The 25,363-nt window shown below is 38.5% G+C and overlaps 1 protein-coding gene across 7 annotated transcripts in view; it reads left to right on the top strand.

The window, feature by feature from the left end:
* Nucleotides 1-25,363, top strand: part of WDFY3 (WD repeat and FYVE domain containing 3) — a 186,763-nt gene that overhangs the window by 151,611 nt on the left and 9,789 nt on the right. For 6 of the 7 annotated variants that reach the window (XM_049815170.1, XM_049815166.1, XM_049815164.1 and 3 more), the window contains 21 exons: nt 1,626-1,783; nt 3,242-3,319; nt 4,290-4,517; nt 5,346-5,399; nt 7,753-7,921; nt 8,135-8,298; nt 9,083-9,231; nt 9,504-9,624; nt 9,999-10,084; nt 10,434-10,514; nt 11,061-11,115; nt 11,479-11,598; nt 12,406-12,523; nt 13,697-13,803; nt 14,598-14,751; nt 17,258-17,349; nt 17,684-17,896; nt 21,791-21,938; nt 23,004-23,158; nt 23,605-23,763; nt 24,623-24,802. In XM_049815170.1, the coding sequence (XP_049671127.1) occupies nt 1,626-1,783; nt 3,242-3,319; nt 4,290-4,517; nt 5,346-5,399; nt 7,753-7,921; nt 8,135-8,298; nt 9,083-9,231; nt 9,504-9,624; nt 9,999-10,084; nt 10,434-10,514; nt 11,061-11,115; nt 11,479-11,598; nt 12,406-12,523; nt 13,697-13,803; nt 14,598-14,751; nt 17,258-17,349; nt 17,684-17,896; nt 21,791-21,938; nt 23,004-23,158; nt 23,605-23,763; nt 24,623-24,802 (2,789 nt within the window). The remainder of the gene's footprint in view (nt 1-1,625; nt 1,784-3,241; nt 3,320-4,289; nt 4,518-5,345; nt 5,400-7,752; nt 7,922-8,134; nt 8,299-9,082; nt 9,232-9,503; nt 9,625-9,998; nt 10,085-10,433; nt 10,515-11,060; nt 11,116-11,478; nt 11,599-12,405; nt 12,524-13,696; nt 13,804-14,597; nt 14,752-17,257; nt 17,350-17,683; nt 17,897-21,790; nt 21,939-23,003; nt 23,159-23,604; nt 23,764-24,622; nt 24,803-25,363) is intronic. The other variant, XM_049815168.1, reaches the window with a different exon arrangement.

The raw sequence follows: 25,363 nt of genomic DNA, 5'->3' as shown, positions 1-25,363 counted from the left end.
ACAATGTCCTGTGTGTGTGAGTCGGTGTGCACCAAACAGCGTATTATGGATTACAGTGATAGAGTCATTTAGCTCCTTCCCATGAACACTTGGATTGGGGTGACCTGTGTTACCATTCTCAGGATTGAATGTGTCAGGCAGGGAGGGGGGCCCTTCTTGAGCATGTCTGGGTGCAACCTTCAAACTCTTGGTCTGGTGATATGATTGGAAATGTGTGACCAAGCTGTCCTTCTTAAGCAGCAGTGATACTATGAATTCTCCTTCTTGACTGGGAAATCTGTTCAGCATAGGAAGCAGCTTTACAGGAAAAGGACCCGGGAATCCTGGTGGACAGCAAGTTAAGCACAAGTCAGCTCTGAGCCTATGTAATAAAGAAGGCCAACTGTTGCTGGACAGAATTAGTGAGAGTTTAGACAGCAGATAATAAAATTCCATACACATTACTAACTACTTTGAAGATTACGTGGCTCTAAAGCAATTAAGGTTAACCTGGATATACAGAAAGCATTTTTGGAAACTTGGAATACTTGGTTTTGCAGTTTCTGTATTTCTAGATGTGCTTTGTCCCTGACTGATGTTTGCTCAAGTTTCCAGTATCTCCCTGATAGTCAGTATATTTGCAGAAATGTTTTGAGTGAAGGACCTTAAAGAAATTATTGCTGTAAGAAAGTAGTAGTGGTATTAAAGGAAGAAAAGAAAGCTCAGAGGTGGAGTGAATTAAAGCAACAGTGAGGAACATAAGCGTGTACTTTTGAAGTCAAAGGTAACTGATACACAGTACGATCCATTAGCTGTATATTGGAAGAACATTAGAGAGTTGAACTAAACTGTGGTTATTTTTTTTTTTAACTTCAATTTTAAAGTAAGCACACCAGTCTTGTGGACTTGACTACCAACTGGGATGGCTGTATGTGTACAAAAAGGTGCAGTAGGCCCACCTAGTTTCTCTGCTCAATACAGCGTATTTTGCTGCCAGATTGGTTAGTGGGGTCATGTTGTAGCTCCTTTTTGGGTAGACATATGGTGCTCAGCTGCAATTTTTTCACTAGTATCTACTGTTTATTAACATAAATTATATAAATCCTGTTATCTTTGTGACTGTTTTGAGAAAAAAATATTTCTTCGGGTGTTGTCTCCCTTCTTTGGAATGTCCACTTGTTCTTTAAGGGATGTAAATCAGCAAAATAAAGGTTGGCAGGGGTAGAGGGAGGCTAGGTGATGATTTTGTTTATACATAGCTGGTTTCCACCTCTTCAGATGAGGACAGAATTCATAGCTCATGGAGCTCAATTTTGATAATTAAAAAAAGGAGTAACCAATCTGTTTTTCATACTTCATTTCAAAATGTAAGCAATTCCCAGATTTCACCTGGGGATCTTTCCTCATACAAGTCATAAATGTTTGACATGAATGTGAGTGCTGCTGGGCACTCTTAAAAAAAATAACAACAAAAATCCCCAAACAAATACACACACACACACATACACACAAAAACCCTAATCCCCCAAAAACCCGCCTTTTTAAAGCAGCAGAAAAGGTTATTCTATTTAAAGAAACAACTATAATGGGGGAAGGAAAAACCCCCACCTAAGAAGTGCTCCGAACACTTTCTCTTTGTTTTTCAGCTCATGAGAAGAAATGCATCAGCAGAGGGGAGGCTTTGGTTCCAACAACACAGTCCAAACTTTCACGAGTTAGCAGTGGGTTCGGCCTCTCTAAACTAACTGGTTCCAGGAGAAACCGCAAGGAGAGTGGGCTTAATAAACACAACCTCTCTACACAGGTAATTTATGTCAATTAATAACATGTAGTCTAAAATCCAGCAATGTACGTTCAGGGTTTGTGGTAAATATCACAATGTAAGGAGTCCTGCAGTGTGTGAAGTGGTATCTGGTGCTTGGTTTTCTTTTCCCTTTTTGAATATCCAGAATGGACATCTTGCTTCTGTGTGTCCTAATCTATTAGGTGCATCTGTGTATCTGTAACCTTAAGCCAAGAGTTAAACTCTCTGTTCTTGGTGAGACTGCTCAGCTGTTTCTGTTTACATATATGCTTTATTGCTTTGCTAGTCTGGTTCTTAAAGTCAGTTTGCATTACTGCTCTGAAATGGAAGCTGTGAGATAGATGCTTGTCCTTTTTTTCATCCTGCCCCCAAGATAATGTGGTTTAGGAAAATCCCTATATGAGTGTGTTTGTACCATGACTAAACAAATGCTGCTTCGCACTGATTTTATGGTACTACAGAGAAGAGTTCAGCAAAACAGTATGTGATGGTAGAACTGGACATTCGTTTTACAAACCTGCTTGCTTAAAAAAAATTTAAAAGTTTAAAAAAAAGAGTTAGACCAGAGTAGCACAGCAGTGGTGCTCTCAGTAGGACAGTACCTGCTGGGCCGTTGCAAGGAGTTAGTATAAAGTATTTGAGGCATTGAAAACAAAGGAAAGAGAAGGGTTTGAAAGTTTTGGAGGATTGAGTTCTTACTGTATTTAGCACTTGAAACATTGGGGATATGTTGGGTCGACGGGGGCAGGTGTATTCCTGCCACAAGGAATTGTATAACTCCTGTTGACTTAATCGGGAGTTTGTGTCCTGTGAAAAAAATACGTTGCCAGTTCTTCTCCTGATCTGAAAATTAGTCGGTGGCTTTGATAAAGTAAAGAATGCTCAGTGCTCTCAGACCTTTTCCTGGTGAGCAGGCATATGCATTAAAATGAAAAGGAGGAAACTCACCAACTGTGCTGATAGGAACTGTTGCTGGCTCTATCAGTAGAGGGAGCAATAAGTGAAAACAGGTATAGCGCAGTACAGAATGAGGAGTGATGGGTGTCTTGAGGATTTCCAACAAACTAGGCAGCATCCACAAAATACTACTTAAAAGGAAATAGGGAAAAGTAGTAATATTTGTCAGTGCCAGTCTTTGGCTGTTTGGGAATGTTTTGAACTGTTAGCCATGTGCTTGGAATATTTTCCAAATGTTTGCCAGTTTCCTTTAAAGGGTACTCCTATACATGAATCTACTGCCTTTAAAAAGAAAGAAAAAAAAAAAAAGAGAGAGAAAACACCAAACAAAACCTTAAATACTGTTGCATGCAGTAGTTTGAAATTCAGCTTTTTTTTTTTTAAAAGAAACTATCCTCTGTGAGCAAGTTTAGCAAGGTGATGTATTCATAGGCTTTTTCATTCAAACAAAATCTTCTTTTATAAAGTGTCATTCTGTCTGTCCTCTTACCTTTGTATTAGGAAATTTCCCAGTGGATGTTTACTCACATTGCAGTGGTTCGGGACCTGGTTGATATGCAGTATAAGGAATATCAGGAGGTATGGTTCAGAGGATTAATTACCTGACACTGATATTTTGACCTGTTAGGTTATACTAATCCAATTTCTCAGTATGGGGCTTGTGAAATAGTAGGCTGTCATTGGTGAAATGCTTGAATGTTCAGATACAGTTGTTATTTTTAAGGGTTCTTAAAATGCAATCAAATAAACAAATAAGGAAACTAATTTTGATCTAGTTGTAGATGAAAGCTTTTGTAGCAATATGACATGTTTTTTTCAAGAAGCTTAAGTAGTCTTTCCTTAGAAGTGTAAAGAAAAAAATATGCTAGAATATGCTGTCTTTCTAAAACACAGTACAAAAACTTAAGAGTATATGCAGAGAACGTTGTGTACAAACTACTTTCATCGTAACACAAAGAAAATTTTATGGTACCTTTCCCAAATTATGCAGTGATAGAAAGTGGCTGCTCTGTGCCTTCTAGAATGATATCTTTGTACCCTGCAGTTTCTTCCAAACATCCCTAAAAACCTTTGTTTCAAACTAGTTGTTGAGCTGCATGATATAAATCTTAAGAAATCAGCTTCTGAGAGAAACAAGTCACTGAAAGCAATTAGTTAAAAAAGTCAACCACCAGACTTTGCTTCATTTAACTTCTCTGCCCAGTGTAAATACAGGCAGGGAAGGCCTCTAAAACAATTTTTGTTTTCATTCTTAAGTTACATTTCTTTCATATTTGCTATTTAGAAATACATTCAATTAATGATACAAACCAAAAGCAGAGGTTTTACTTTTTTTTTTACTTTTTTTTTTGTTGAGAAGATAACAATATGAACCCTGCTCTTATGGTAACTGACACTGAAAAGCTCATTAAGGTGTACTAGACAATGCTACTAGAATTATGAATTATTACATGTTTTTCTGTAGTGTAGTGAAAATGTCTCTGTTCATATCAGAGACAGGCTTTGAAAGCATCACTCTTGAGGCATATACATATGTTTTTGTATTCAGCGTCAGCAGAATGCATTAAAATACGTGACAGAAGAGTGGTCTCAAATTGAATACGAGTTACTGCGAGAGCGAGGTTTGTGGGGTCCCCCCATTGGCTCCCATCTTGACAAGTGGATGTTGGAGATGACTGAGGGTCCCTGCAGAATGAGGAAAAAGATGGTGCGAAATGACATGTTTTATATTCAGTATCCCTACATGCCTGAAGCTGAGCAAGAAACAAACTTGCTGGTAAGTATTCAAGATTTTGTGATGAGTAATTTCATATCCTGTTGTAAAATCCATATTTTTTTGGAAGTTTTTCTTAAGAAACATATTTTACTCTGTTGGTATTACCTCGTATCCTGTCTGTATGTCCTAAATGGTTGGTAAGATCCAGTTGTTACTCGTAGTATATTTAGGGAAAGGACTGAATCACTCAGCTCAAAACTAGGTGAACTTGAAGACTAGCAGTTACAACATAAGACAAGGTGTGCTTGCATCAGCTAAGTGATCATGCCAGTGGACAGCAGAGGCATCTTCACAAGCCTCTAGAGGCTGAGAAGTACCATAACTGTGGGAGGTTTCAGTCTGAGTTCTTGGCCTTATGCTAGATAATGTGGTAAACAGTGATCTGAAAAAAAGGAAAACCAAACAGGCTACAGGCCTTTGTTTGCGTGCATTTGTGAAATGTACTTTCATCCATCCGCGAATGTGAACATGGGCTGTGTAGCAGCAGTGTGCGTGGCCTTTGAAAGCTTGGCAGTTAGTTCCTGTTAATTTTGGAACACCATTTTTAAGAAATGGAGCAGTCTTTATTGTGTCTTTTTAGGCATGCATGTATGCGTGCAGGAGGTTTTTTCCTCAAATTAAGCATGAATGTCAAAGTACTTAAAACAAGCAAACAAAAAATAGCATTCAGCCAGTTTTAAACCATTAGGTATAGTTGTCTGCTTGCAGTCTGACACACAATAGCTGTAGTGACAGTCTAATTTACACAAAGTGGAGAACATGCCATCGTACATTCTTCTCAAAAGTGTTCTTTCTCTGATGCTTATATAATTGATGCCCTGTTTTCAGTCTGACTTCTCAAGTAGAGTTCCTGAGACATCTGATGATACCATTCCTCAAAAGGTAAAGAAACAAGTACACTGAAAGAATGTGAAATAAATACAACTCTTTTTTTCCTCCTGCATGTTAGGCAATCTTAACAAGGCTTCTACGTTCAGCTTTCAACTTGCTCTTTCGATAAATATTTTCAGGCCTAAAGGCTTTTTCAGTAATCATATTAGAAGATGTTACTGTGCTCTTCTCAGCCTTCACCTAATAAAACTTTCTGTGGATCTTACCTTCTTTGCTGCACACTAACCGGCTGCGTTGGGCTGTGCTATCACTGTTCTCACTGTGTGAACTGTTGTGGCTTTGGGATCTGAACTAATGGTTGGTGGAACATGTTTAGTAATGGGCAACACTATCACTTGGAAGCACTTACTGGGAAAGTAAGTGTTTCTTTCCAAGAGAGGATCTGGGGAGCAGTTTTTTCTCCTTTTTGACCCTAGTGGGCTGTAACGGGCCTACTTTTGTTAGAGCTCAGATTAATTTTGTCCTAGTTGACTCTTCCTCTCATTTTCACTATTAAAGAAATATACATCATTGTTTAAAAAATACAAATCCTGCCTTGAAAATAACAGACTTGTTTGGAAGTGGCTGCTCTGCAAGCATTTCAGTATTACGCTGCTTCTCTGTTAATTACATTCGCTGTCTTGCCCATCACTAAGTACAATGTGTAATGTGCGTTCACTCATTTTGAATTTTCAACAATAAACTAATACATATAAGTGAAAGTAATGCTATTATACAGAATATCCAATATAAATTGTTACTGTTTTCCTTTCTTCATGTTAGCAGTGCTAGTTAGGATTTCTCTTTGTAGGCTATACATAGTTGTTTCCACAGTTTTAAGCATCATTTAAGTGGCATTTCTGTGGTGATACGGAGAGAAGACTTCGTTGAACATAAGCACCAAATTAGATCACAGTGCCTTAAATTTTTTATTTTGGGGGCAGCCAATTTGACCTGAAATAATAAATCTCCGTGTTGTTTATCTTAATCTCTTTGTCATCTGGAGCATCCACTTGTAATAAAGCTAGTTTGATTTTATGGGTCATTCAGTTTTCCACTATACTGTCATACAGATGAACCAAAAAAAATATCACCTTTTACGTATTTCCAGTTATTAGTGCAGAAGTGGGCAAGGGAAAATCTTGACTGAAATGGCAGTGATATTCTGCAGTTCTACATAATGAAAAGCATTGAACTGGATTTATAATAATAATATTTTGTAATTATCCCAACCTAATTTTGAAATTCATGGGAAATAATGCTACCAAAAAAAAAGTTTGTGATGAAGAACTGAACACATTCACAAAGCTTTCTAAAGTTAGAGGGTGGGGTCAAACAGTAGTTGGAGAAGAACATTTTCAACTGCAGTATAAAATCAGTGGGGTTTCATCCATCCATGTGTATCAAGTGTTTTAATTTTGGAAGGGCTCTTGGCTCTTTAATACCTCTTTTATCTTCACCTGTATCTTCTGTGATCATTCTGACATATTTATGGTCCTCATTTAGTTCTTACTTCTATTTCAAATGTTACCTCCATAATCAAGTGAGGAACATAAGAATTAGCCTGTGGTGGGGGACAGGATGGGCAAAGGAAAAACAACACCCAACCAAAAAAAACACAAAAAAAACCCTCAACAAAACCAACAACACCACCAACCCCTCCCCCAAAAAACCCAAGCCCCAAACCAAAAAAAACCCACCATACCACCACCATAATGAAAGGTATCATAATACATTGTCATCACCTAAAGGTACAAATGCTGCTCGAAGAATTACTTTGGGTAAATGGATACTCTTGTGCCAGTGTCCTGCCCACAAACTGTCAGAATCTTTACTAAAAAAGAAACAACTGAATTAATTATGAATTTCTGAGCCTTAAAGCCAGTCCTGGGCTGCTTTTAGTTCATATCAGCTTCCACATATCTGTATCTTGAGGCAAATTTTTATTCAAACTATTGCCTAGCAAAGTAGTCAGTTGGCTAATGAATAAGCTGCATATGTTGCAGGGAGTTACGAAAGATGATAAAAAGGGCATCTCATCTACCAATCTTAAGCACAAGTATCCCAGCCTTTTGTGACAGCTCATAACATTCTGGCCATGCTTCTTAGTTCCCATGTTGTGGGTTTATCTGCAGGCATTTCTGCAACCCCGTTATTACTTTAGTGGCTGAATAGCTCCCTTGCAAATTAGCTGGTAAATCAGATCTACTGAAGAGTCTCTGTTTCTGTATGTGTTGGTGTATGACTGAGCACGCATAAAACACTTGATGGGCATGCACTGTGCTGCACACAGTATTCCTGAAACACATTCACTGAAGCGAATGAGCAGTTGACTGACCAAGCAATTTCTTCAATTATTTCTAAGAAACCTGCTCGTTACCGAAGAGCTGTAAGTTATGATAGTAAGGAGTACTACATGCGCCTGGCTTCTGGAAACCCTGCAGTCTTTCAGGATCCTATAGAAGAGAATACAGTGGGTGAAACAACTCAGCAGGAGCCAGAACATGGGGAGGACACTATTGCAAGAGTCAAAGGTTAGATTGTTTGTTCTGTCCTGAACTGTTTTCTTTAAATTTATCTGCCTTTATATCTTCTCATACATTTGCATTAAGATAAGCATAAGGATCTTGTAGGACTCTTGTCTGGTTTTCTTTCTTAGTATTGGATCAGTAATTTCAAAGTTCAATAGGTTTTGCAAAGTGAATTTTTTGCCAGGTTTTTATTTATCTATCTCTGTTCTTTTCCAGGCCTGGTTAAGCCTCCCCTGAAACGATCTCGCTCTGCTCCTGACGGAGGAGATGATGAGAACCAGGACCAATCGCAGGATCAGATTGTTGAGGGGAGTTCGATTGATGAAGAGGAGAAGACTGACAATACAACTTTGCTTCGACTTCTTGAAGAAGGAGAGAAGGTACTGTGTACTTCAAACATGCTAAGCACTTATTGTGTTGGAATTTCTCCATTACATGTCACAAGCATGAATAAATGTCCTAGATGCCTTCCCTGATCTACAGGTGAATTTGCTTAATATTTTGTCAGCTTCTTCCTGGAAACCAAATGTGTGCTCTGGTTCAAAGAGATGCTGAGCTGAAAACCCTGTACTGGAAACATTCTTTTTCTTTCCTTCCGTCTGCTAGGGAAAAAAGAACCCGTCTTGAAATGAAAGCTGTGAGCTGTCTTGTGCTTGGATTATTATCCTGTCAGCTTAATGAGTCCAGACAGAAAATATACATTGAAAATATAACCACTGAACTTGGTGGACTGACAATAATTAATTGTTTTCTTCATTAGAATGAAAAAAATTGATAACTAGTATTTTATCCCCAAGAACACTGTTAACGACCACGCTGCATATTTGGTATTTCAGACTTTGTCTGTCTGAAGTATACCAGTAAGTACATTTGTGATCATAAGTCGAGTGGGCTACAGGTTCTAAAATATGCTCAAGAAGCATGGTGTGAGTGGATAAGTTGGTAAATATATAAATCTATTTCATACAGAGGAGGCTTTATTTAACTCCCTTCCCAACTGCTAAATGCAGGCATTAGGTATATCTCTGATTAAGGGGGAAAATAGCAGAATTTTTGCTGTATCTACAAGTGATAAGGCAGTGTCTGGGGCTTGTTCTAACAAAGCAACAGTCTGAGCCTGAACTTGTTAACCTGCTTTTGCTAAGCATCTGCATTTCATCACAGATTCAGCATATGTACCGCTGTGCTCGGGTTCAGGGCCTTGACACCAGTGAGGGGCTGCTTCTCTTTGGGAAAGAGCACTTCTATGTCATTGATGGATTTACCATGACAGCTACCAGAGAAATACGGGATATTGAGACACTGCCTCCAAAGTGAGTAGATTAATAGAGTTTCCTCAATCATTAATAGCTGAACAAGAAGTATTTAATGAGATTTTTTGAGGATTCAGCTCCAAAATAATGTCAGATCCAGAAAGACTTCAGGAGAAGTTTCTTCTGTGCTCACAAATTGCTCAGTGTAATGTGGTATATTGTGAAAATCAGCTGTTTCTATAACTGGGCTCTCATATGAACTAAGACAATAATTCTTTTACTTTATCTTCTTTATAATCACTTCTCTCTTGCCTGTTTATGCTCATTTACAGGATGCATGAGCCAATCATACCTAGGGGAGCAAGGCAAGGTCCAAGTCAACTCAAAAGAACATGCAGCATTTTTGCATATGAAGATATCAAGGAAGTACATAAAAGGAGATACCTTTTGCAGGTAACTTGTACATTGTATTTGGATTGAAGGGCCAACTTTGGAATTTTTTGATGATGTTGTCATTTTTTAAAAGTAAAATAAATACATAACTGATCAGTATTTGGAAAGTGAAGTTGTTCACTGTGTTGAAATTGAAGTGCTTAAGTTGGGCATCCTTGTTTGAACATTTGGCATACTGTGGTTTAGTTTATTGGGTGTATTAGTGAATTTTAATGTTTTGAAAATAAAATATCTGGCCCCACTAAGCAAAGTCTGCTTCACCATAATTTGGTGTCAGATGTACTAAAGTATGACTAAACTGGTCTGCACCTGACCTTCAGAGGTGATGAGCAAATGTGTTAGTGTTGACATGGGTTTGTCCTTTTTGTTTTCAGCCAATTGCAATTGAAGTTTTCTCAGGAGACGGACGGAACTATCTTCTAGCTTTCCAAAAAGGGGTTAGAAACAAAGTTTATCAAAGGTATTGTAAAATGAGTTAGAACATTAATCTGAATATTTGCAAATACCCGTGTTGAGCTGTATTTGAACCTATGGTGACCTAACAACCAGAAGCAGGTTGCAAGAGTGATGGATGTTAGGCAATTTATAACCTGATAGCAACTTAGTGCTGCATGAAAGAACCACTAGGAAGCGCTAATACCCACATGCAAAACTTGCGGTATGCGTTCAGTGGGAAAAATTTTGTTGAAGATGTTATGTAGCTGCTCAAAACAAAGTCTGTAACTGTACTAAATGCACTCTGTTTCTAAGGAGAAGACATACCGAGGACAGAAACACTGATCTTAATCTCCTTTTAACTGCTGATGCAGGTTTTTGGCTGTGGTGCCATCTCTAACTGACAGTTCGGAGTCGGTGTCTGGGCAGAGGCCAAACACGAGTGTAGAGCAAGGGTAGGTGATTCTGTTCCTCACAAGCTCTATAGCTCATCAGTTTCAAATAAATGATGCTTGCATTAAGGTCGGGGTTCACTGGAGAGTACTGCAACCTCAATTTAAAATTGGGCATTACCAAAATAAATAACTAGTGATGTTGTGCTCCAGTTATTTTAAATGTGCCAATATTGTTAGCAGCATTGGTATATTTTCTTACTAATTAGTATATGCTATCAGGATTAACATTATCAGTATACAGATACATTCTGAAAGGAATTGGAATGCCAAAGCCATTAGATTTGTCCAAGTTGTTGAAGATATTTTCCTCATCAGCAGCCTTTTAGATACATTTGTACTTGCCCTGAATTGCATAATTAATGTGCATCATTTTAACTCTGTGTTTAGAAATAAAAAAAGGCACTGCTAAAGCAAAAAGGAACAAAGACCTGTTTTTCTAATTCTGACAGTTTACAAGTTTTAATCTTAAAACTTTGGATTGTTTTGTGAAGATATAACCCAGATCTTACTGCTAAGTCAGAAAATGCACTTCCTTCTTCCCATTAGGTCTGGCTTGCTTAGCACGTTAGTGGGAGAAAAATCTGTTACTCAAAGATGGGAAGTAAGTATGAAAATTTTGGTTGGGTTTTTTTTATAAATTAAATTCCACATTTTTTAGTTATGTGTAATTAATCAGTGCACGTAAGTTGCATCCTCTTATTCAAACAGGTGGAATATAGTACTATAGAAAGTGTATCTCAGCATTTTAGTTTGTAGTATTTCATGATATCATCATCAAATAGGAAATGGTTCTACTGTTGAAAATGCAAGGGGAGGGACTGTAGTAAACATAGAGTGAGCATTGTAATATTGAAGTAAATTTTGTATGTTTGGGGAGAGCTGAATGCTTTGACAGTCTGGCAGTGTAGACATCTGATTGTTGTAAAGTGAACACTTTACAGTGCTGTTATCTGTCTTCCTTAAGAGAGGAGAAATCAGTAACTTCCAGTACCTGATGCACTTAAACACTCTGGCGGGCAGATCCTATAATGATCTCATGCAGTACCCTGTCTTTCCCTGGATCCTCGCAGACTATGATTCAGAGGTAAATAAAATATCTTGTCAGCCTTGTCAGTGATCTTTTATATGCTGGAAGTTTTGCAAATATTACAGCTGGCTCATACTGCCTTAGTAAAACTGAGGCTTATCTTTATCGCCAGTTGTTTGCATTCATCTATTTTGTCATGTTCCTTTTACTTACCAGTGAGTAGGATATTAGAGATTCTTGGCTGTCCCGTGTGGGCACGTCCTTGCCTGTGCTGATTTTATGGATGTTACTGGACAGGTGAGGGCCAGGATACATAGCTTGTTTTAAGGCAGTTGCCTCTCTATGTTGCAGCAGTTCCTGTAAGTCTTCGCATTAGCTTTCTACTGAATATTCCTAAGGCCATTATGCCCACAGAGAAAGCATGCTTATCCAGAAGACTGTGGTAGGGGCTACTATGAAATCTGGCCCCACAGTGAAGAATTTGCTTTTGAAAAAGATGAAACATTCTATTAATGCTTTTGTGGGCAGCTGTTGCTACCAGCCAGACCATAACATAAAATATTGTTAGCGTGCATGTCAAATATTCAAGAACAGAATTAGAGGGATTTGGGGAACAGGATGAGGAGAGCAGGACAGAAATTATCCGGAGCCCAGATGTGACTTCAAATAAAAAACACTGACTTCTTAGATAGGACTGAAGGATTGTTTTAAGCATATCCAATATTGTATCAGCTGTGTATATAGAAAGCAAAGATGACAGCCTTAGGACGTATGTGGTATTAAATACGGTAATCGGCAGTGTTGAAAGGGTTTGTTTGGTCTTTGATTTTTTTTATAAAATTGGTGTCTGTTTTATTTTAAAAGGAACTGGATCTTACCAACCCCAAGACATTCAGAAACCTGGCCAAGCCCATGGGAGCTCAAACAGAAGACAGGTTAGCCCAGTACAAGAAGCGATACAAAGATTGGGAAGATCCCAATGGTAAGTAATGATACCTCCTGCAGAAGGAGCGGGGGTATACGTGCCTGTCACATGATGGGAGGGAGTCATGGATTTTTATATTATAGGTCAAGAGGTCTGGATGTGGATATGCAGAACTCCACTGTAATTTTTAGTGACTCTCCAACAAATGCTAAATTTGAGCAAAGGGGCATTGGTTTTCTTGCTGTGTTGTTTGTTTTAAATCCAAATGACAGCTTTTGTTTATATGTAAAAATAAAGACAAAACAGGTGCACATTCAGAACAGTTTAACATTGTCTAAAGGCTAGAATGGGCAGGGACATCAGACACACAACCAGCTGTCTCTACTAAAACAGTTTGAGTGCTGCTGCAAGAAAATAAGTTGTACAAAGGAATGGGAATACTTCTGCATTAGCACTACTCTAGCTTTTTCATTTCTTATCTTAAGTGCTTTTTTGCTAAGGAAACAGCATTTTCTTAGCTAAAAAACCCCACAGAATAAGATGCAAATAAGTTAAGTATTCTTGAATTCAGAGCTTCCTTATATATTGAAAATAAAACTTGCGTGTTTGGCAAGGCAGCTATTATATGATACGTTTCTTCTTGTGTGTTTTTATTGAAGACACAAGCCTGTTTAACTACTGCGGTGCTGTTCTGTATCAAACAACAGCAGGTGGCAAAGACATTCATTTCTAGAAATGAGTCAGTATGTTCTAAGTGTATTTATGCAGACTTTTTGCCAGGAAATTAAGAATGTAAAAGCTGTACAAAATCTGTAGCCAACAATTGTGAGACATATTTCTGCCCAAGCCTTTAATTCCACAGTAACCAATAAGACTAAAATAAAAAATAAAAAATAAAAAACCCCAAAAGTTTCTTCAGCAGAAATCACCATAGCTGAGCTGCAACATTTCAATTGGTTAAAATAAAAAATGACTAACCTTTCAGTATTGCTCTGCAGAAGGCCATTGAATTAGGGCTACTGGACTGCAGCCAAAACTCAAGTGGTGTCCATGACAAAACATAAAGCTTTCAGATTCCTGAGAGTGAAAATTACAAATTTGAATTTTAAACGTGTCCAAGGTCACAGAGTAATTAAAATGCAGCACTAATTAATTTTTTTTCAGTTAGTACTGATTCTGTCACCAAACTGCTTTATTTGTTCTATGTTTATGGTTTTTAATCTTCTGCAGGGGAAACCCCAGCTTATCACTATGGGACCCACTATTCATCGGCCATGATAGTGGCTTCCTATCTTGTCCGGATGGAGCCTTTTACTCAGATATTCTTACGGTTACAGGTAAAAATTACATCACCTCACTTTGTGTTTCTTGCCTGCTGCACATTTGAGACCTAAGTGACAAATACGATCAATTGGCTTTGTTTTCATCAAATATGGTAGAAGAAATATTTTTAGCAGAGTTGTTATTGCCTGGGAGGTTTTTGATGTATCTTTGTAAAAGACGTAATGGAATTCACTTTTTTTCTAGTAGTTTGAACATTTTTCTAAGTGTATGCAGAACAAAATATCAGCAGACAAAAACCAAAGCAAGTTTTATTGTGAAAAATGCTTTGCTCATCATGCTTTATTTGTCTATTGTTGAAAGGATCATGTGCCAGTTGTTTAGTTCTGTGCTGGAGGTGTTGAAAGATTGTTATTTTAAACCAATATGTCTATCCAAAGAGCCATTTTAGTACTGAGTGTTAAAATAAACAAACATTTGCAGAGCCTGGAATTGTTTGCCAGTTTGATGGATAATGGGGTTTGTAACATTACATGTCAAGTATTTTCCCAGACTGAAGCCATTAGGCAAAAATATTTGTGTTTCTCTGGAAGAGACTAAACTTTGAAATAGGACTAGATGACTCTCTTCTTAAAATTCTGTATATCTGTATCTCAGTGCTTTATGTTTACTATTACTGTGTATCAAAAAGTAATGCAGCTGTTTAAATCCATTGTGTTAGAGAAAGAAACATTCTATGCTCTGTAGTGTGCCTCTTTTAGGCAGAGGACGTTCTGATTTGCCTTCTTGGCAAAATCTGCTGTGCTGAGAGATACTCTGATGCTGACATGCTTCTCACTGTGTCCCACAGGGTGGTCACTTTGACCTGGCTGACCGAATGTTTCACAGCGTACGGGAGGCTTGGTATTCAGCGTCTAAGCACAATATGGCAGATGTGAAGGAACTCATCCCGGAGTTCTTCTACCTCCCTGAGTTCCTGCTCAATTCCAACAATTTTGACCTAGGTAGGCAGGAAGAGCTTGATTGCAGTGGTACGGGTGCGAGAGCAGTGTCAGACAATGCATCATGAGAAAAGTGTTTCATTGTATGGGCAGAAAAAGATCTGTTTAACTGCATGAGAAAATGATAGTTGACTTGCATGTTCTGATATGAAAGCATAAGCAGGACTAATTCTGGTATTTGCTGATACTACATGTTTATTCAATATTATATTTGAAAGTCTGAATGATTCAGAACTCATTGTTTCATTGAGAAGTGTGTGGCAGGAATTCTTATTTCCTCTGTGATACGTCAAAATTACTTTTTTAGATTTATCAGACTTAAGGTATTTTCTCAACCAGTGAGTGTTCATTTTAAGCAGTTAATGCAAACTTTTTTCTTAGAATCGCTGAACAAGACACTGAAATACCCAAAAAGGATTTTTGTTTGGAGTAGTGTGGTTTAGTTGATTTTTGGTTTTTTACCAGTTCAAAACACACAAATAATCAGGTTTTACTTGGAGTTTCTCTGGTTTGCATTTTAATCCACGCAACTTGCTATTCCATGACAGTGTTTGCCATCTTTTTTGCATATTTTTTAAGCTTTGCAAAATCTGTTTGACAGTCTTCATTTTTGGGACTTCCTCTTAAAGTATTCCTAAAGGTTTTGTTGAAATGTTGCAGATAGCTTTTGTGAGAGTGATTATTCAACAGGAGTCAAATTTCAGACCTATTGGCCATAGGAGATACATGTTCCTTAGTATGTCTGTCACTCTTAACAGTGGCATTAAGCTCTTATTTTCTGAGCTTTGTGCTGTGAATCTAATAGCAATAATAAAGGTTAGTCAAGTCATAGGTTTTAATGGCCTCAAATCCTTTATTCAAAATGTATTGTAAAAGTTTGGAAGCACAACCTTACAAAAACAAAAGAAAAACCAAAAGAAGACCCTGCAAAACCTCTCAGAAGTGTATTTCAGAGTACAGCCATTACCAGAAAAATGTTGAGGTCTTGTCCACTTAGCTTTGTATCTGATAATTTTGGACTGCGACCATCAGAGTCCTAGAAATTCTCATTGAGCATTTGGAACAACAGTAGAAAAGGTTTTGTTATGAACAACCGTCAAACACCATGTGATATTTTTGATTGTGTTAATTCGTACAAATCCTGCTCCCCTTCCCCTCAGATAAAGAGAGAAGATGATTCAAAGTCTGGTGATGCAAGCAATGTTTCTGTAGTACTTGTGTACCCTTGTAAACTTGGAAATTTGTTGATGTTCCTCTGAGCTAATAGGAAGCATGGAACTGTCTCTTGGCAACAAACAACAAAACAAGAATATAATCGGGAAGTTGTAACACATACATTTTTAGTAATGGTAACGTGCCACCATTTAATGTTCAGAGTGGGAAGGGGGCTGTCTGGGATGCACATGAATGTATGTGGCCAGACCATGCCCAGGCGAATCACCAATGTCCTTAGGTGTGAAGCTTGTGGGGGATAGCAGTTAGCTCTTCACTGTTATGAAATGAATATTTAGCCTGTACTTCTGTGATGTGTAGCCATTCTCATGGGTAAAACAATAATTCCATTCCTTGATACAGAACGATACAGATAAGAAAATAAATCCTGGGATGGAAATACTGTTCCACCAAGGCTTCTCAGTACAGTTTGCTGTTACTCTGTCTTGTACTGGGATTTATTTTCTTCAGAATACACTCAGTTGACATGCCATTGCTATATACATACTAAACAGATGCCAAATACAGGAAATTATGTCGTCTTTTAAACTGGGGCTAGCACATTTATTCCAGTGTTCCTCATAGAATAAGAACAAGGAAGTTGAAAAGAGATAAGGAAATGAACCTTGCTGTGCTGATTCCTCTGGGTGAAAAACGGAGAGCTGCCGTGGTAGCAGGGTTGTCTGCTTAGGTGCAAGCTATACTGATATAACAAGATTCTGGTTGTGCAGTGATTGCGGTAGGCTATTTTACTGGCTGTTGTTTTCATTAACTTTCATGCACTGCGGTGGGCCTTTCCCATGACAGGGAGAGAAAAGCAGAAATTTACTTAAATAGAAGCATAAAGGCAAAATAATCACATTCCAAGAGCACTTGATGGGGAAACATAAAAGTTTTGAGTTCAGACTGTACATTATGAAGTTGTGAAGACTGAGGAGGAGTAATCTGATCAATGCCTCTAGCTAGAAGGGTAATGTTTGTTTTGAAGAGCATATGCTGAAACACTATCATCATCTTCAAAAGTCCTAGCAAGGAATATCTGAATTCTTCATCCTGCAAGCAATCTTACATGAACAACTGAAGCAGAATTTTTCATGTTTTATTGCCTGACTTTTAAAAATGACACCATACTTTAAAGAAAAGACTGATATGGCTTGCTTTATAATGGAAAGGTGTTAGAATTTGATTTTTTATATATATTATAATTTTTTGTCACCATTGCTGTTGCAGTGCAGTTTCAGTGCTTGTCTCCAAATTTTTCTTTCTTCTTTTTTTTTTTTTTTTTTTTTTTAAATAGGTTGCAAACAAAATGGCACTAAACTCGGCGATGTAATACTCCCCCCATGGGCAAAAGGAGATCCTCGTGAATTTATCAGGGTTCATCGGGAGGTAATTTGCATTTTAATAATGACAAAAGAAAACATCAGTTCGGACTTTGTACTGCATATTAATCTAAGGTCGGTTCATGCAGTCACCGCTACTAGCCAGTCCATGAGTTCTGGGTTGATGGCTAATTGTTGCAAAGATCTTTAGAACCAGTGTTTCCTCCCCTTCCTTTTTGGCTAGGGACTATGTTGAGGCAAGAGTTCCTTCAATGAAAAGCTTTATCAAAACATAACAAGAATATGTCAAAGTATATTCTGCATTTTTCTTTGTGGCAGGTATAGCAGACTCAACTGATGACCGGTATACGTAGTTTTAATGCATGCCCTTTGAATTTCAGGCTCTGGAATGTGACTTTGTGAGTGCACATCTGCATGAGTGGATTGACTTGATCTTTGGCTATAAACAGCAAGGTCCTGCTGCAGTAGAAGCTGTAAATGTCTTTCACCATCTCTTCTATGAGGGGCAAGTGGACATCTATAACATCAATGATCCATTAAAAGAGACAGCTACCATAGGATTCATTAATAACTTTGGACAGATACCAAAGCAGGTATACCCTTTGTCGAATTCTTATTTGCCAGATGGTACTCAAATTGAAATGTGTTAATATAGAACAGGAAAGTCTTTTAGGAGTAAAAATTCCTGGGACTGTTTTTCCATAAATATTCTTCCAGTGGTGTGAAATCCTTTACGTTTCCATCATAAATGCAACGAAGGTCAACTTTGGGCTTTGCTTGTGAGATTAGAAGTGTCTTTTTTTCCCCTTTGCGCCCTTAAAATAAAGGCAAAACAAATTATGGTTCAACTGTAAAAATCAGCATCAGAAAAAAAATAATGTATGTTCCTGCTGCAAAGTCAGAGGGGAGCAGTGAAAGTGCAACTTTGAAGTAATGCCTAGTGTTCAGGTATTTTAAGTTATCCTGTAATGAAATAATTTCTGTAATAACTTATGCTTTCTTTTTTTTTTTTTTACACCAGTCTCATGGCATTCTGCAGGGCTTGGGCACATGCTTTATTTGAAGAATCTGTTAAAAAAAACCTCAAAATTTAAATTAAGAATATTGACTCTTGTGGGACAGCTATAGTTAAGGAGCTATATAGACACATTTTTGGTGCAGCTTTAAAGTTTGTGTTTACAAATTACATTAAATTATTAAATGTAATATTAAATCTAAAGTTTTACTGTGTGGGTTTTTAGTTTTGCAAGGGGGTTGAGGGTTTCTCTCTCTCTTTCTCTCTCTCAGGCATTTCTTTAGGGTTTTTTTGCTGTCCAGTGAAATTTTTAAATGTCATCGGTGAATTTTTCCAATCCTAGGTATAGTAGAAACTACAGATACCTTCAGCAATTCACTGAACCTAACCCACGTGTTGGGGACTCTAGACTGCAGCAGCACATAATGTTTCTGGACAGTCAGAGGGTATTTCCTGTGGGGACCCACTAACAGCTATCTGTCTCTCATTGCTTCAAGGGAGGCTAAGAACTGCTCATCTATCCTCTTGTTGCAAAAAGGAGTGGTTTAGACCACTTAAAGAATCACCTTCAAGGGTATTAGCAAAAATGATTTGATAGGAATTTATAAAAGTGCAACTTCACAGAATGTGATGGCAAGGTTCACTCTATTACTTAATACACAGATGAAACATACAAAGAAAAATTAAGTTAGAATCAAACTAAAATTATGTATACAGAGACCGAAGACACAGTAGGGTAGAAGAGAAACATACAAAGGAAAATCAAGTTAGGATTGATTTCTCGTGATTTGTACAGAGATCAGGAATGTAAAAAGCTCGGGGAGTCACAAGTTTTGGAGAAGACCCCCTTGCTTTCTAAACTCCTGTTGGAGTCTAGGTGCAGCTGGATCAAGTCCTAGTCCCAGACTTGGTCAACAGTTTATATCTAAAGGGAATATGAGTATAATAGCAGCCTGAGATTCATTCACAGTTGAATAAAGTTCACAACAGTAACCTGTTAGGTTTGATAAGCAATATTTGTAATATACTTGCTATAGAATATTCATGTTAGTACACACAGACATGCAGAAGGACACTAAGAGGTATACATAAGCAAGTAAAAGAGGTACGCCTGTTAAAAAATTCCCCTCAAGTTCAGTAAAAATATTTACATTAAATGCTTTGGCATCTTTCTCAATGGGCGAAGGATTGAGCCTCAAGGAGTGAAGAGTATCAGCCCAAGTCTTGTTGGTTTTCAGCGACAGACCTCTGATCTTTGCAAACTGAAGAGTTTGCGAGCTCTGAGAGGTGTCCCACTCGGAAGGAGATGCTGGTCACAGCCTGCTGCGGTCCAGGAGAGATCAAAGGGTCTCACTTAGTACCGTTGTTTATAGGTTTGGGAGATGACTGGCTTTAGTCATCAGCAAATTCTTGGGATTCCAGTTACGGTGGTACTGTTTCGCATGAGTTACAATTCAGATAAGGAAGGCTCCAAGGCTGTTGGAGAATGACTTAAGATTCAGATAGGGGATGCTCCAAGGCTGTCAGGAGAGGACTGAGATATGTCCCAAGGTTGTCAGGAAATGACTAATTGTCCCTACTCCTGTCCCCAGCCTCCGCCAGGCAACAGGAGTCCTTGGTACAGTCAGTGCAGCTCCTTGTCTTACCCATGCAAGAGTTCCTGGTATAGCCAAGGGATGCTTAACCACCCAACTCATTATGCTTATGCTAAGGCCTAGCAAGACTTCCCGAGTTCATAGATCAGCCCAGAGAGGGGGAAGAAATGCACCACCACATCTCTGTGGCTGCTTTTCTCCTTCTCCTTTCTTACACTGTCTCAGTAATCTAAATATGTAGTGGCTGTGGAGTTTTCTCCTCTTAAGTAATAATCACTGCGTTGTGATGATAATCAGACATGGCCCAGCTAAAGCCAGATGAACAGATAAAGACTGGGGCTGAGAGCAGGGAAATTGAAGAGCATTGCAGCTGAGTCCAAGGATCTCCCTGAATCTTCAAATGCCTGTTAGGCATGTTTAGGCATAGGTGCAAACCTATGATGATCTCGTCATCTCTACCAGAAATTGCATGATGCTTTGCTAGAGCAAATAAGCAGACAGCAATAAACTTGGGGGAATCAAAACTCCTTCCTTAAGTCATTTTTGATGGTGGGTGCTCTTGCAGCACATTTCTGTGTAATTGTAGAGTTTTGCTATGACCCTCTGTGACTTTCCACAGGGGATCTAGGGCAGGCTATCTCAGTGACGTGGCTGCTGTGCGCTTTTTCACTCCTTTGCTGCATGGATGTGTAACACGAGGACTACATCTTCTTTATCCCATCTCTTCCACCACTGTTTCCCATTTTAAAAAGTTGTGCTGCAGAACGTTCCAGAGCTGGTACTGCATTTGGAAGAGGGCTCTTGCAAACTCTGCAAGGGTCCTGAGAAGCCACAGCCTGGGGGGGCAGAGCAGAAAGAACAAGCAAGAGAAACCGTCTCTCAAAGGATAAAAGAAGGGGTGGGTTTCTTGCTGGAACTGGCATTTTTTGAGATCAGTTGTCCATGTGGACACTGTATGATGTGCCTTCTCTCTCTATCTTCTCACAGCGCAGCCAGACGGGAGGCATGCTGTAGTTCAGGGAGAGCTGTGGTACATAGGCCTGTTGTTACCCTTTGTACCCAGAGCGTAAATGTGAGCTGTAGAAATGTGTGTGCATGCTCATAGCTCAGCTACCTCAGGCTTATGCATGTTCCCTCTGTTATGGATAGGCCAACAGGTAACACATCTCGAAGGGCTGTAAGGAAAAAATAACTTTCGGCCTTGGAATTCCAGTTCTCCTTTCAGTGCTGTAGTAGTCTCTCTGTGAAAGAATAATTGAAGTCTTACAAAATAGCACTCAATGTTTATATTTGTCATTTACATATTATAATACATAGCATCTACCATCCAAGATGATGTTTATTATGAATTTATCATGTGACAAAGCTAGTGTGTATCATTGATGATCATGGCGTATTAGAAGCAATGATCAGCTTGTTTAACACTGAGATACCAGGAATGATCACTGAAGCAGTAAAATGGAAATTCAGTCACTTATAATGAAAATCTAGGCAGAAGATGATCACGTGCTAAGACGCATTTCTTGTGCATGATTATCACGTGTGATCCAATTACATGCCCACCTATGCTGTTACTCTGTTCTTTGGTAGCCTGGCCACCTCCAGTTTTTGCTTGCTTCACTTCAACTGCTTTTGCAGCTGGAGGTAGCTTTAAAAATACTTTGCACATTATGTCCTTGTTGAATTTTGAATTATTTGTTGAAGTCTTACTGAAATGGTTGCCATAACTTATTAGTGAATACTAAGAACAGTTAAGTAACATTTTCTGACCTGCAGAACTCTTAGCAGGTAAATTGGACATACTGATGATCTTTTTAAGCTTGTGTTCATGTAAACCTGTAATTTTTGATGATAATTAATTTCTTGATGAATTTCAGCTCTTTAAAAAACCACACCCACCGAAGCGTGTTAGAAGCCGACTGAATGGGGAGGCTGTGGGAACCTCTGTGCCCCCTGGTTCCACAAGTGACAAGATTTTTTTCCATCATTTGGACAACCTGCGGCCATCTCTTGCCCCAGTGAAAGGTAAACTGCAAAACCATGGTAATTATTCCTGTTTCTTTGCCAGAGCATTCAGAGTTTCAGCAAGATTGTCCTTTTCCATGTTTTGCTTAGTTCTAATGTTATTAATGGGTGTACTTCTGTAAGAAAAACAAATTTAAAATATCCTAATGCTGTAGAGATTACAGCATTATGTTCTTAGCTACCTTAAAGTATGCTTTGGAAGCACCAAATCTGTGCCAGTTTAACATAACTTTTTTAAAATAGGGGGATAAAATTGGGCCCAAGCACCTCTTTAAAGTTGTAATTTAATAAACAATATTCAGGGTACCTTGCTTCTGGGCCTGCGATAGCCTCAATTTTTGTGGTTTTTGTAGCAGAAGGATTCTTTATCACAGTGCCAAGAAATACTGAGAAATGTTGGCAGGATGGGTGGTGTTGGTAGCTGCGCTGAGATGAAAAAAAGTGGGGTTTGACTTCGTATTTGACACTGGACTGAACAAAAAGTTAACTGTCTGTGAGGCAGGCAAATGCTATACAGTGATTTCTTAACTAGTTGATTAAATGAATCTGTGCCTGCCTGCTGTAAAGAGAGAAGGATGTACTAATACACAGGACATAGCAGGGCTGCACTCTAAGACAGGAAATTAGAAAGCACTAATCTGTATTTGTAAAGCTTGGGGGAAAACAGGTAGGACACCATGGGCTGTAGTCAGGAATGTAGCCTCTGGGAATGCTTAGCCAAGATGTTGGAATCTGTACCAAAAACTTACTTTTACTTGTGCCAGAAATGGTGTACAACCACTTTTAATGACCACAGCCATCTTGTCTGAAGAACACCTTGTACAGCATCACAGGTAGGATCAGAGCTATCTGTGGTCCTCAGAGTGTTCTCACCGCTACTGATGGTGCTTAGCACTGCATTTGTTAGGAATGTAGCAAAAGTTGCCATTGTTGCAGTTGAAACAAAGATTTGTATAACATAGCCAATACAGATATCCTGCTTTTGCAGAGCATCAGGTATTTAATGGGATGAGATAGTATTTGTCTGTGCTAGCAGTAAAACGTAACCCCATCTTCTTTTTTTAGAGCTCAAGGAGCCTGTGGGACAGATCGTGTGTACTGATAAAGGCATTCTGGCAGTAGAACAGAATAAGGTTCTCATCCCACCTACATGGAATAAAACTTTTGCCTGGGGCTACGCAGACCTCAGCTGTAGACTGGGTACCTATGAGTCAGACAAGGTTTGTAATCTGAGATTTGTTTTAGTGCTGAATGTACCAAAAACAATTAGTACTCAGTAGTGAAAAAATCTACCAATGGAGATTTATTTCACATGTGAATGAAATAAGCTTGTACTGTGTATGTTTTATTGCTCCCTATCTGGTAGGCTTAATCAGAATGCTGGCAGAATGACATAAATCAATTAATAATAATTTTTTACCAGGTCTGCAAAGCATGAATGAATTAAATCTGTGCAGTTAAAGCTCATCTCTCATGTTCTCTTGGGAGGCGTCTTATGGCAGAGGCTGGAATTGCTTCTGTTTGAGGAAAAACTGCATAAGGGGGTAGCAGCGATATCTTAGTTACTTTAATGGTCCATCGTGCAGGGTAGCACTCGGGTTTTTATTTTTAACCTACCAAACACTAATCCTTCAAGTAATTCTTCTTTGTTTTTTTTTATTTTTAGGCAGTAATTGTTTATGAATGTTTGTCAGAATGGGGTCAGATACTGTGTGCCATTTGCCCCAACCCCAAACTAGTTATCACTGGAGGAACAAGCACAGCGGTGTGTGTGTGGGAAATGGGCATTTCCAAAGAAAAAGCTAAAGCCCTTACACTGAAACAGGTAAAATACAGTAAAGATGCCTTTTACATAAATTATGTTTCAAGATCAAAGTAATTATGAAAGGGGTTTTGCTCACATAGTAAGCTTTGAAACCATGAGTCCAGCAGACCTTTGGAGAACTGGGTTGTCAAGGTACGATCTGCATTGAAAGTGGGCAAAATGCATCTTTAAAATTGCATCGTTTTTAAGGATAGTTGATTACCAGGAGTTTTTTGGAGAGATGGGGAGATGTTAACAAAATTATTCAGGTACGTTTTGTGAAATCATCTGCTTTATTGTAGTGTTGTATGTAAACAGACTCCTGTTCCAGGGGTTAGGTGAAGCCTAAAATGTAAAAGCAGGGTCTAATACAAGTAGATGTTTGTAATTTTTGCCTCCTTGCAATTGACTTTGCCTTTTTGGTTGCAGCTCTTTCTTGTCTTTTTTATCTTTTCTCAAACATCAACAGAAGTTTATATAGAAGCCATTTTATATTTACAAAGAATTTCTGTTTTCAGAATGTAATTTCAGGTGCAGCCTAGAACACACACTGACCCTATAAATAGGCTACTGATGCAGATGGAGGATGCAGAATGGGTTGGAAATTCATTTTGGGGTTGGTTTTTTTCAGTAGAAGGCTATATAACATTAGACCCTTGAAATATGGTTTTGTGAGTACTTTTTAAATGGAAAAAAATATCGCTCCTATCATTTTCAATTATGAAAATAGTTGCCGACTGGAAACTTGTAAGTCAGTTGGATCTTCTGATAGCATATTCATGTTTACAATATCTGAATCTTTTCAGATAAGTGGGTTTAATATAGTAATTTTTGTGCTCTCTCCTGATAGAAGCTTGTTCCTCCTGACTTTGTTTTGCAGGCATTACTGGGTCATACTGACACTGTCACATGCTTAACAGCATCACTAGCTTATCACATAATTGTGAGTGGATCACGGGATCGCACCTGCATCATCTGGGATTTGAATAAACTCTCTTTTCTAACACAGCTTCGAGGTCACAGGGCTCCAGTTTCAGCACTCTGTATAAATGAATTAACGGTAAGAACCACATACTGTTCACCAGTGTGCAGTGGGAACAGTAGCAAGAGTCAGAAATCATTAAACTGAAGAAAAACAAACTAGGCTCTTCTGTTAGTTTGGCGAAACTTGTATAACTCATCTGAAAATGACTTAGCTGGTTTAGGGCATAATTTGCATCTTTTGTCCAGAGACGCATGTGGGTTTATTCCATGCAGAACAGCTCGAGCTCAGAAGGGTTCATTAACAGTGCTGGCAGCAGTATAGCTAGTGTGGTGTTCAAAGTGGGTTGTCAAACCTGCCATAGGAGCTAACAAAGGATTTGGTATATGATCTTGGTTGACTTCTGTTCTTTTACGCTTATTTTAAAGGAAGCAGAAGATAACCTTGCATGAAGCTGCAGTGACAATTGTAGTGGAAACAGACATATCCTAAAAGCTTGTCTTCCTGGTGGTCCTATAAGTTACAGGTTGCCTTTTATCCAGCTCCCATGCATGTCAAAGAATTTGCCTGAGTTGAAACTTTTTGTAGCTGGTCCATCAGGGCTGGATGGACCATGCTGCAACTGGAGCAGATGTAGTG

Source organism: Accipiter gentilis, chromosome 12 (assembly GCF_929443795.1).
Source record: "Accipiter gentilis chromosome 12, bAccGen1.1, whole genome shotgun sequence".
NCBI classification, from domain to species: domain Eukaryota; kingdom Metazoa; phylum Chordata; class Aves; order Accipitriformes; family Accipitridae; genus Astur; species Astur gentilis.
This window is presented reverse-complemented; position numbering and strand designations above follow the sequence as displayed.